This window comes from Siphateles boraxobius, unplaced genomic scaffold, assembly GCF_051911475.1.
Source record: "Siphateles boraxobius isolate OS27281-9 unplaced genomic scaffold, OSU_SipBor_1 19, whole genome shotgun sequence".
Classification (NCBI taxonomy): domain Eukaryota; kingdom Metazoa; phylum Chordata; class Actinopteri; order Cypriniformes; family Leuciscidae; genus Siphateles; species Siphateles boraxobius.
In genome coordinates this window covers 34,960,773-34,972,890 of record NW_027508799.1, presented here as the reverse complement: position 1 = coordinate 34,972,890, position 12,118 = coordinate 34,960,773, and the positions used below count along the sequence as shown (strand labels likewise).

At 43.3% G+C, this 12,118-nt stretch overlaps 1 protein-coding gene across 3 annotated transcripts in view; it reads right to left on the bottom strand.

Moving 5' to 3' along the window:
* The window catches only part of LOC143742339 (HEAT repeat-containing protein 5B-like), a 68,688-nt gene that overhangs the window by 48,474 nt on the left and 8,096 nt on the right, over positions 1–12,118 (bottom strand). For all 3 annotated transcript variants that reach the window (XM_077235188.1, XM_077235189.1, XM_077235187.1), the window contains exons 4-14: positions 11,932–12,040; positions 11,570–11,719; positions 10,914–11,085; positions 10,211–10,365; positions 8,734–8,983; positions 7,418–7,573; positions 3,839–4,089; positions 2,355–2,466; positions 644–796; positions 455–554; positions 73–346 (exon numbers count right to left, since the gene is read on the bottom strand). In XM_077235188.1, coding sequence (XP_077091303.1) covers positions 73–346; positions 455–554; positions 644–796; positions 2,355–2,466; positions 3,839–4,089; positions 7,418–7,573; positions 8,734–8,983; positions 10,211–10,365; positions 10,914–11,085; positions 11,570–11,719; positions 11,932–12,040 — 1,882 coding nt within the window. The remainder of the gene's footprint in view (positions 1–72; positions 347–454; positions 555–643; positions 797–2,354; positions 2,467–3,838; positions 4,090–7,417; positions 7,574–8,733; positions 8,984–10,210; positions 10,366–10,913; positions 11,086–11,569; positions 11,720–11,931; positions 12,041–12,118) is intronic.

The window sequence follows — 12,118 nt, the reverse complement described above, 5'->3', positions numbered from 1 at the left end:
TAGATATTTGTTAAAAGAAAAGTAAGAGAAGCTTTTTTTGCGGTGAAGGACACTGGTTTCTGCACATCTCACCTGATCCTCGATGGACTTGTGATCGGTTTCCTGAAGCCAGGAGCCCATCAGCACACTGTCGTCGTAATGGCACAGCGAGCGCAGCAGAGACGTGGTGGTGTTGGCGGAGTTATCCGTGAGCGTGAACTCGGCCACCAGCTCGCGCAGGAGAGCGTTAAAGCTGCCTTCGTAAGTCTTGGGCGGCAGCAGAGCCAGGATATCGTAGAGTCGCAGGCGAACCATGGCAGCGCTGGCCTTCAGATGAGCTCCGTGAACCTTGATCACTGCAGGAACACTGCGACACAAAGCTACACTCAAACACACAGTACTGTGGAAAATATAATCAGGTCATTTATCAGTCCTCACTGTCTTTACTGTAAATCCTGCACTGCGTCACACTCACTGGGACATCATGGTCATGGCACACTCGATGGGCGTCATCAGTCTGCGGATCACGTCCTCGGTCAGCAGCTCTGGACAATGGGCCACAAAACTGCGCATGGCTGTGAGGAAGCAGAAACATGATGTCTTCATGATGCGTGTGATAAACAGAGCAGAGAAAGCCATGCAGGGATGATGTGAGGCATTTTACCGCACAGGGCTCCGGAGCGGCCCTCCAGCATCACCTGCCAGCTGAAGGAGTCTCCTCTGGCCTTCTCCGCCTCCAGCTCCTTCTGGGAGCGAGGGAACACGTTACGCCACAGCAGCAGCATCTTGGGCAGGTGGTAACGCACTAAAGACGGTCCTGAGGAGATGAAACAACACGACTGCTAATATTACTGCCATCGTGAAAATGCTTTTAGGCCAGAAACACACTGTGCTTCTGAGCCTCTTCTTTTTTCAGGAGAGATGCTTCACACCGTATTCTAATCAGACTCCAAGATTCCAGTGACATCTATTTGTCCACACCAGATACAACACGACTTCAAGATGGGACAAAATAAATCAAAGCCAATCAGAAAAGCGTGTGGGTGGAGTCACTCTCCAGGTGCACTGCACTCGCAACCAAATCAATCAAAAATATCAGCCAATCAGAAGAGCATGTGGGCGGAGTATCTCTGCAAGTGCACTGCACTCACAACCACATGGATAAGCACAATCAAATTCATAAATATTACACCATTTCAATGATCAAAATATATAATCCTTAATATAATCAAATATATAATCATATGTTTGTCTTGTTACTATAATGATAGTTATGTACACTATAATGGATTATAAGATAATTAACGGGTATGATTTGAAAACAGTTTCTTCTCAAATCAATATTTCATGTCCCCATCATTATTTGCGTGGTGTGTAATAAGTGTCAAGACCGTAAATTATCCTTTAAATGTCCGTCTTGTTTGAAGTTGTTCATTCTCTAGGCTCAAAGCTCAAGACTTTTTCATCACAGAAGTTTCACGTTTAGTAAGCTAATAAAAAAGCTTTCATGTCTAATTATTCTCATACAGTAGTGGGGAAACGTGATGTCTGGCATAGGAAAACTTGACAACTTCACCCTTTTTCAGATATTATTAAAAATGTGTACAAGATTTTGCAAGCATATTGCGTAGTTGTTCTTTGAGTCAACTGTTTTATTTGTGATCACACAATGTAACATGACAAATTGTGAACAAAAGCACAAACAAGAGAGAACCAAACAAATTAATAATGGATTAGGTTATAGACAATGTTTGCTTTTCCTGTCAGCTTTTCGTTCTTCTATGCAGTTTTTTGCATAGTAAAATAAAAACTGTAGCTGTAGTTAGCCTTTTTTGCTAAATAATTTAGCTCAACTATATAAAAATATATAAACTGCCGTTCAAAAGTTTGGGATCGGTAAGATTTTTATGTTTTTAAAAGAAGTCTCTTCTGCTCACCAAGGCTGTATTTATTTGATCAAAAATACTGTAAAAACAGTGAAATATTATTATAATGTAAATCAGCTGTTTTCTATGTGAATATATAGTAAAGTGTATTTTTTCCTGTAATTTATTATTATAATTAACAATATTATTGATCTGCCTACATTGACAGCATTATATGAGAACTGAACTGAGCTAGACATCACGGTTTTCTCCAGAGCGGCTATATAAATATATAAATGAACTAAATTAATAACTTCTTAAAAACAAAAATTAAACATCACTGAACTTACTTAAGCTGGACTGTGACGCTAGCTTCTTCTGGAAACAAACTTTGTTGCATTATTTTCCCGTTGTCTCTGTTAAGCTGCTTTGAAACAATCTGTATTGTTATACAGAGTTATAAATAAAGGTGACTTGCCTTAACACCAGAACCCATGTGGATGGACTCACCTAAGGTCATGAGCGCTCCTAACAGCAGCCAGCCGGCCTGAGTCCGCTGGAGAGACAGACGGCTGTTCTGCGCTGCCGATCGCAGCAGATCCTCAGCTATACTCACCACCATCTGAAACACACCACTCACTGTCAGGCTCGGTTACAGCATTCAGATACAGGTGCTTCTCTACAGGAGTCTCGTATTTCTGCACGCACGTATACACATTCTTCTAAAGCTGTACATTTAAAGGAATGTTAAACTACTGGCTCTGTGTGTTCTATTATAGTTATTGTAGAGTCAAACCAAAATTTATTCAGACACCTTCAAAATATCAGGGAGGCAGTGGAGACAGAGTGGGATCGGGAGGGGAGGCAGTGGAGATTCAGACTGCGATCGGGAGGGAGGCAGTGGAGACTCAGACTGGGATCGGGAAGAGAGGCAGTGGAGACTCAAGACTGCGATCGGGAGGGGAGGCAGTGGAGACTCAGACTGGGATCGGAGGGAGGCAGTGGAAACTCAGACTGGGATCTGGAGGGGAGGCAGTGGAGACTCAGACTGGGATCGGGAGGGGAGGCAGTGGAGACTCAGACTGGGATCGGGAGGGGAGGCAGTGGAGACTCAGACAGGGATCGGGAGGGGAGGCAGTGGAGACTCAGACAGGGATCGGGAGGGGAGGCAGTGGAGACTCAGACTGGGATCCGGGGGGAGGCAGTGGAGACTCAGACTGGGATCGGGAGGGGAGGCAGTTCAGACTCAGACAGGGATCGGGAGGGGAGGCAGTTCAGACTCAGACTGGGATCGGGAGGGGAGGCAGTGGAGACTCAGACTGGGATCGGGAGGGGAGGCAGTGGAGACTCAGACTGGGATCGGGAGGGGAGGCAGTGGAGACTCTGACTGGGATCGGGGGGAGGCAGTGGAGACTCAGACTGGGATCGGGGGGGAGGCAGTGGAGACTCAGACAGGGATCGGGAGGGGAGGCAGTGGAGACTCAGACAGGGATCAGGAGGGGAGGCAGTGGAGACTCAGACTGGGATCGGGGGGGAGGCAGTGGAGACTCAGACTGGGATCGGGAGGGGAGGCAGTGGAGACTTAGACTGGGATCAGGGGGGAGGCAGTGGAGACTCAGACAGGGATCGGGAGGGGAGGCAGTGGAGACTCAGACAGGGATCGGGAGGGGAGGCAGCGGAGACTCAGACAGGGATCGGGAGGGGAGGCTGTGGAGACTCAGACTGGGATTGGGGGGAGGCAGTGGAGACTCAGATAGGGATCAGGAAGGGAGGCAGTGGAGACTAAGACTGGGATCAGGAGGGGAGGCAGTGGAGACTCAGACTGGGATCGGGGGGGAGGCAGTGGAGACTCAGACAGGGATCAGGAAGGGAGGCAGTGGAGACTAAGACTGGGATCGGGAAGGGAGGCAGTGGAGACTCAGACTGGGATCAGGGGGGAGGCAGTGGAGACTCAGACTGGGATCTGGAGGGAGGGAGGCAGTGGAGACTCAGACCTTGCCCTTGGAGTGTGGGATGCCCAGAGGACACTGATGGACTCCTCCCAGCAGAGCCGCCATGGCGAAGCTGTACCCGCTCACGGCCTCAGGCGAGTTCTTCAGGTTGTTGATGCACTCCGCGCAGCGGTCCAGCAGAGGCGTGAGCTGGTGTGGAAGAGCGACAGAAACGCAACGCAGACACCAGGCAGCCGACAGACGAGCCGCCATACTCGGGTGGAGCAGCACAGACGTCACCGTCTCCAGAAAACCTGCACACATCATCACAGGACGGCCAGATAGTGAGCGGATTATGCTGCTAACGGTGTCGACATGAATGAATTAAAGGGATAGAGTCTTCACAAGAATCTTCATTTACTCTCCTGCTTATCATTATAAACCTATAACAACTTTCATTCATCTTTTTCACCACCTCCTGTGGAGAAAATTTAGATTTTAAATGTTGTTTATTAGTCTATGTGGTGTTTTTAATGTATGCTTTCAGACAAACCATGTGTAAATTCATAAGTCAACACCATTTGCTAAGTATTTTCTCCTTAAAAGGCAGTGAACCAAAGACAGTGTCAAAAACACGGTTTGAAATCGCTGGTGTTTCTGACGTCACAGACTATCCTGTAGCCAATCACATCATGAGAGGGGCGGGCTTTTGCATATCATTAACGGCGAACTAGCCGGGGAGTCTCGAGAAACGCCAGGTTATCCCAGTATATATTTCTGTTCATATAAAAAAAAATCGGGTAGATTTAGCAATATAGCGGGTTTATGGACTGAGATGGGGAACGGGAACATAGTTTGTGTAACACTAACACATTATTAGCTGTGATAACATAGTCAAGCAAAATACTAATAATATTAATTACCATTATGTGTCTGACGTAAAGAGAAAACTTTTTGTGCAGCGTTTACCTCAGTAAGTTGGCCAAGTGGATCTCTGAGCTGGTGTGAGTGAGTGGAGGCGGGACTAATTTGCATATTCATAGAACCGCATGTACTAAGTGAGACATGGGTGTCGAGTTACATTCAAGCTATTTTAAGGCATGAAAAAAAATTTAACAGGAAAAAAAATTTAAATATGTCATTTTGGTGATCAAAGACGCGTTTTAAAGAATAGAATTATTGACTACAGGGGGACTGATGAAATCCAAAACACTTCTTTCCCTCCATTGAAAGTCCATGTAATCAAAACTTTCAAGCTACAAAAGTTCATAAAGACATTTACATTTAGTCATTAAGCAGACGCCTTGTCCAAAAAGATTGTAAAAGAACTCCACATCAAATATGGAATTAGGAAGTTCAATCGTTTTTGGCTTGAACAATTCTCATAAGTTCTCGAGCTTTTGTTTACCATATTTTATGACCTCTATGTGCATTATGTTTATATGTGAATAAAAGCCTTAATTAAATCGGTTAATCATATAAAGTGATCTTGTCTCCTCAGAAGACTTGGATTAAATCGTTCCATTCATATTGATGTATCTTTGAAGCATCAGGGTTTTGGATGAAGAGACTGTCAGTGGAGGGACAGAAATATTTTAGATTTCATTAAAAATATTGAAGATGAGTTTCATGAGTTTAGAAGATGAACAAAAGTCTTAAAGGAGAACTCCGGGCAAATTTTAAGTTAATCTTGATCGTTAAACCTTTGTGAGTACTGACTATAGAAAAAAAAACGAACCGGATTGGTGCTTGCTACGCGGAGCTGCGACCGCGAATGCCCAGAGCTCCCACCCAGCTAAAACGGCAGCTATGGGGGCATGGACATAAAGAGCGTTTTTGAGCCTCTTAACAGATACAAAATGCAATTAAAATGTCTGTCCAACATGAACAGGGACCCTACATGTGAACAAGATACGTTTAGAAACTTAGCCATTGTTTCAACTCACCTAAATAGTCTTTTAGACGGCAAGCTGTAGTCTCGCGCTGCAGTCCCGTGCTGTAGCCGGAAATGGTAAACAATGTCCAGGTGGGAGGAGCGTTGATCATGTGCGACGAGTTATGATCAGAGTTGCTTACAAGTGAAGAAGAAATGGTTCGTGTTTGTGCCTTTCCGAATTGTGGCAACAGAATGCGAAAATATAAGAGCTTAAATTTTCATCGTCTTCCTTTTCATGACCTCGAGATTCTGCAGTTGTGGCTAGTTGTACTTCAACTTGTGCAAACTCCCGTAGAAGTACTACGCGCTAAAGATTACCGCATTTGCAGCGAACACTTTGACAAGGATGACTACACACACTCAACACAGCGGGGCCGTTTGAAGAAAAATGCCATTCCATGTACGATGACGGGTGCAACCACTGTGGAGGTAATGTAAACTTTATTTATCCTTCCATTTGGGCACACACGGCATGAGGAGAGATGTGCATGAATGTTTTTGTAGTCTTATTTACAAAGCTTTAATTATTTCAATAGCTTCTTCGACTTGAATTGTAATTGTATTGTTGTATTCGCTGCAAATGCGGTAATCTTTAGCGCGTAGTACTTCTACGGGAGTTTGCACATCAAGTTGAAGTACAACTAGCCACAACTGCAGAATCTCGAGGTCATGAAAAGGAAGACAATGAAAATTTAAGCTCTTATATTTTCGCATTCTGTTGCCACAATTCGTAAAGGCACAAACACGAACCATTTCTTCTTCACTTGTAAGCAACTCTGATCATAACTTGTCGCACATGATCAACGCTCCTCCCACCTGGACATTGTTTACCTTTTCCGGCTACAGCATGGGACTGCAGCGCGAGACTACAGCTAGCCGTCTAAAATACTATTTAGGTGAGTTGAAACAATGGCTAAGTTTCTAAACGTATCTTGTTCACATGTAGGGTCCCTGTTCATGTTGGACAGACATTTTAATTGCATTTTGTATCTGTTAAGAGGTTCAAAAACGCTCTTTATGTCCATGCCCCCATAGCTGCCGTTTTAGCTGGGTGGGAGCTCTGGGCATTCGCGGTCGCAGCTCCGCGTAGCAAGCACCAATCCGGTTCGTTTTTTTTTCTATAGTCAGTACTCACAAAGGTCTAACGATCAAGATTAACTTAAAAATTGCCCGGAGTTCTCCTTTAAGGGTTTGGAACAAAATTTTACATTTTAGATATATGTAATATATACATATAGGAGGAAAGACTTTGTTTGTTTTGGCAAATGTCCATGTCTCATCAAACTTGTCATCATAACATCAACTACAAATTCCATATTTATATCAAATAGTGTAGCCATCTCTATAAATTTTTTTTTTTTTAAAGCTGAATCATAAGTGGACCTTTCAAAATGCTAATGACCCAAAGTATGCTAGCAACAAGGAAAACGGAAAAAAGGAGCACCTCAGAAGAAATAAATGGAGCATGTTGGGATGGATGGATTCTCAGACCATGATAATTACACATGCCTAAAATACAGTATATCTGCCAAAAATGGCACTAGAAAAGTGCTATTAAAATTAAGTATCAGGGTGAAATTTAGCTTGAACATCCATAGTAATGAAATATAAATATAAAAACACTTTTGATTAAACATGCCACCTGGGATGTTTGTCTGGTTTTGTACCCGACCGCTACATGCAGTGGTTATGTGCATTTCTCCTACCGACGGATGGCTCCAGGATTAGCGGGGAGGCCGTGGTGCTCAGACTCTGGACCAAACTGCCCAGCTCTTTCAGCGCGCACACCATCACATGCTGACTAGCCGACACGTCAGCGGCTCCAGCGCGGCTCTCGCTGCTCGGGTCGTTCACCACCGCCTCTGTGTGGAAGAGAGCACAGTCATGAGCGTCTATATTCACACTGAGCGATCGACCAGTCATCGCTGTCAGGACCAGTGTAGGGGATGGTTACCTTTAAAAGTTATGTGCTACAAGATTGCGTTACTCCCTAAAAAAGTAACTCATTGGGTTAATTCCAGCCGCTCACTTGCTACGTTCTTGAACGAATCAGGCTTTGAATAAAACGGTTGTATGAATGATTCAATGACTCACTTAAGACAGTGAACTGTAGATTCAATTGGTTTATTTAAAAAAAAAAAAAATCACTTCTAAAAATGAAAGTTATTTATTAGCATCAATAGTTCCATGAACAACCTTTAACATCCATGAAATCTTTCCATTGCATAAAAGGGTTTTTTTAGAGTGGAAAAAGGGTTTTAAAAAAAAATATTGAACAAATCAGGCTTTTGAACAAATCGGTTGTATAAATGATTCAATGACTCACATAAAGACAGTGACTTGCTGCCATCTATTTAAAAGGTAAATAAAAGGTTCTTTAAAATATTAAAATGTTTTTCACACAAAGAAAAACATGGTTCTTTAAGAACTGATCAATGAAAGGTTCTTTGAGGAACCCAAAATGGCAAAAAAAAACCATTTGGATCCATTATTTTTAAGAGTGTAACATCCTATTATTCTTATTAAATTTACTGATTATATGTATGAATTTGATGTAAAATATCATTCATATATGAAGGATTAGGGCTGAGCAGCGATTAATCTCATTCCAAAATAAAAGTTTGTGTTTCCATAATATAGGTTGTGCACTGTGTATAATTATTTTGTTTATATAAATACACACACAATCATGTATTTATTAGATAAATGTTTGCATGTATATATTTTGTATAATTCACATGTATAATTCACATTATATATATAATTTATACATTATATATATATATAAATACAATTTTTCTTAAATATATACATTCATGTGTGTATATACAAAATAATTATACAAAGTACACACACATATATTATGGAAACAAACTTATTTTGGATGCGATTAATCGTTTGAACAGCCCTAGAAAAAAAAAAAGCCCAATAACCGAGGAAAAATGTGATTTCAGACACATGGATGAGTATCACTGGTTGTGAATTACTCTTATAATCTGTCACAGTGTGATGTCCATCTTACCCACAGCTCTCATCTGTTTGCTGATGGCCAGGCAGATTTCCTTGGCAGCAGCGATTTGAGCTTTCTCTCCCAGCAGACCTCCCAGCGTCGCCCGCAAGGCGAAGGACACGCAGCGGCGGGAATACACGGCCTCCACGTGAGTCTGTGTGGCGCGCGGGTGAGCCACCAGCTCCAGCAGATGAGACAGAAACACTGCAAAGTTACGCTCCAGCCACTGGCCGCCCAGAGTCGTGACGAACACAACATACGCCTGCATGCAGAGAGACACCGGTGAGCAGATGATTACACATGTAATGCAGTGAATAAAACCTTCTGTTGCTTTATAGTTTAAAATAAAACAGAGTTTGGTCATAGCTGAGATAAACCCACAGCATTGTAGGAGTTATGATCAAATCATCACGCAGAGCAGATCATCATTTTTGTTTAAAGTCCCCCTGTAGTCAATAACTTTATCCCTTAAAACTCATCTTTGATCATCAAAATTACATATTTAAATGTTTTTTTCCTTGAAAATAATGTCTTCATGCCCTAAAATAGCTTGAATGTAACTCGACACCCTTGGCTCATTAAACATATGCGGTTCTATGAATATGCAAATGAGTAGTTTGTGACATCAGAAACACTAGCGATTTCAAACCGAGTTTTTGTGCAGGTTCACTGCAGTTTTAAGAAGAAAATACTCAGCAATGCTGTCGACATGAATTTACACATGTCTTGAAGCATATTAAAAACACCACATAGACACATAAACAACATTAAAAGCTGAATTTTCCCCACAGGGGTGCTTTAAATCTCATGTTCCTGTAATCTTGAATCAGAATAACTTCCTCTTGCAGCATCTCTTCTCTTCTCTGATGATGTGGGCGGGGCAACCTGTCACTCACATGAGATCAGCCAATAGCAAACCACAACCATCCAACCAATTTCCCACAGACACAATCAAGCCCCGCCCACATGTGTTTACAGAAGCGTTGCACTCGCATATACGGCATAATAGAGGAAGAAAAGACTGCGTCTGAATATTTTTACTCCGCTTACATGTCTGTATGCACAAATATTAATTTTGTTAATGGTTTCAAACATTGGTTATGTTCTTGAAGTATTTCAGTAGCAGATCTGGTTTCCTGCATGGTATCTGCATTTATCTGTATTGTTCATACATACATAATTATATAAAATCTAAGTCCGTAATTGTGTTTAACTGTTTTACTAAGAATCAAAATGATAGGGACAGACCAAACGAATTGTCACTATGAGTGAGTGTGAGAGTGAGTGTGAGAGAGAGAGTCAGTGTGAGTGAGTGTGAGTGCTACTGTGAGTGTGTGTGAGTGTGTGTGTGTGTGTGTGTGTGTGTGTGTGTGTGTGTGTGTGTGTGTGTGTGTGTGTGTGTGTGTGTGTGTGTGTGTGTGTGTGTATGTGTGTGTGTGTGTGTGTGTGTGTGTGTGTGTGTGTGTGTGTGTGGTGGCTTCAGTCTCACCTGAGTGACTCCGACGCGCACCTCTCGGCTGACCGAGGCTCCTTTCAGCATCTCTCCTCCACTCTTCAGGAACCCTGATCCTCCACGCAGGAACCCTGTGGACATCAGCTCCAGAACCTCCTCGAGAGTCGCTCGCTTCACGTTCTGCCGCATCACTGACACAGACACACACACGTGGCATACAGTCAAACCAAAAGTTATTCAGATACCATTTTGATTGATATTTTTCTACTAGTGTGTGCAGGACACTATAGTTCATTTATGTAAGTGAGGAGAGCAAAATAAAGTAAACTGTGAGATATTACACCCAAAAATTCTTCATACAGTGACTACCAGAAAAAATTATAAAAATTTGGGACCAAAAATGATTCGGACACTTTGAGCTGATCATGTTTTGCTGAAGTGTTTTTTCTTTAATTGCTAATGCACCTTTTTACACCACAGACTGAACAACATGAAGCATTGCTTGGTGATTGTTTGAGCTAAACTGGTATTATCTAATTGTGTAGTTAAATTTAACAGCTGACAGATATTCAACATAATTCATGTGTGAGACAGTCTAACAGAAGGATGGTGTGTGTATGCAGGCAGGTGTGTGTGTGTGTGTTTGTACTGGGCAGTTGTGTGTGTGCGAGCAGGTGTGAGTATGCGGTCAGGTGTGTGTGCGTTTGTGTACGGGCAGGTGTGTGTGTGTGTGTCTCACCGGTGGCCTGTTTGGGCACGAGCGCAGTTGCCATGGCGGTTCCCAGGAGTGAGGACACAGCGACACGCACACCGTAAGTCGAGCCCTCCAGAGCCTTGAAACACAGAGTCGCCACGTTCTCCAGCTCAGTGGTCCAGATGAACACGGCCTCGTTCTGCAGCTCTAGCAGACACTGACCAATCACATCCACATCATCATCATCATCATCATCATCATCTGGCCCAATCACAATCAGCTCTAACAAACATCACATCTGGGAATATTCGACTCGATAAAGAGTCTGCTCTTCTGCTCACCAAGGCTGCATTTATTTGATCTAAAATACTAAAAACACTTTAAAAACAATGAAATATCATTCCAATGTAAGTCAGCTATTTTGTGAATATGTGAATATATAGTAAAGTGTAATTTATTCCTGTGATCAAAGCTGAATTTTCAGCATCATTACACCAGTCTTCAGTGTCACATGATCCTTCAGAAATCACTATAATATGTTGATTTGATGCTCAAGAAAAATTTATGATTATTATCAATGTTGAAAACAGTCGTGCTGCTACATGCTTCTGTGGGAACTGTGAGCGTGTATGAGCGTGTGTGAGCGCATGTGTGTGAGCGTGTGCATGTGTGTGTGAGCGTGTGTGTGTGAACCTCCTCACCTTGGCGACGGCGCAGCGGACGGCCATGGATCTGTCGGTGAGCATCGAGCGCGTGTTCTTATAGATGTCTCTGTGACACGAGGCCGCCGCTCCACCGAGACCACTGAGAACTTTCTGCAGACTCAGCAGGATCTCGCCTCGACCCTGAGCCTGAAACACACACACACACACCGCAGCTTGAGAAACAGTGCTGAAGGAGAGGAGTAACAGGTTAGAGCTGCGACCACACACACTCATACACAGACCTGCTGTACCTCTGCACTCTTCACACACACACACACACACACACACACACACACACACACACACACACACACACACACACACACACACACACACACACACACACACAGCTGCTGTACCTCTGCACTCTTCAGGGCTTTCAGGAGGTTGTTGATGGTTTCAGGGAAAGAGCTGCCCAGCATTCGGCCCATCCGCTCGTAGAACGCCCCGACACACTCCACTGCAGCGCTGCACACATGCGTCAATGTGAGTGAGTGAGTGTGAGAGTATGTGTGTGAGTAAGTATGAGTGAGTAAGAGAGTGAGA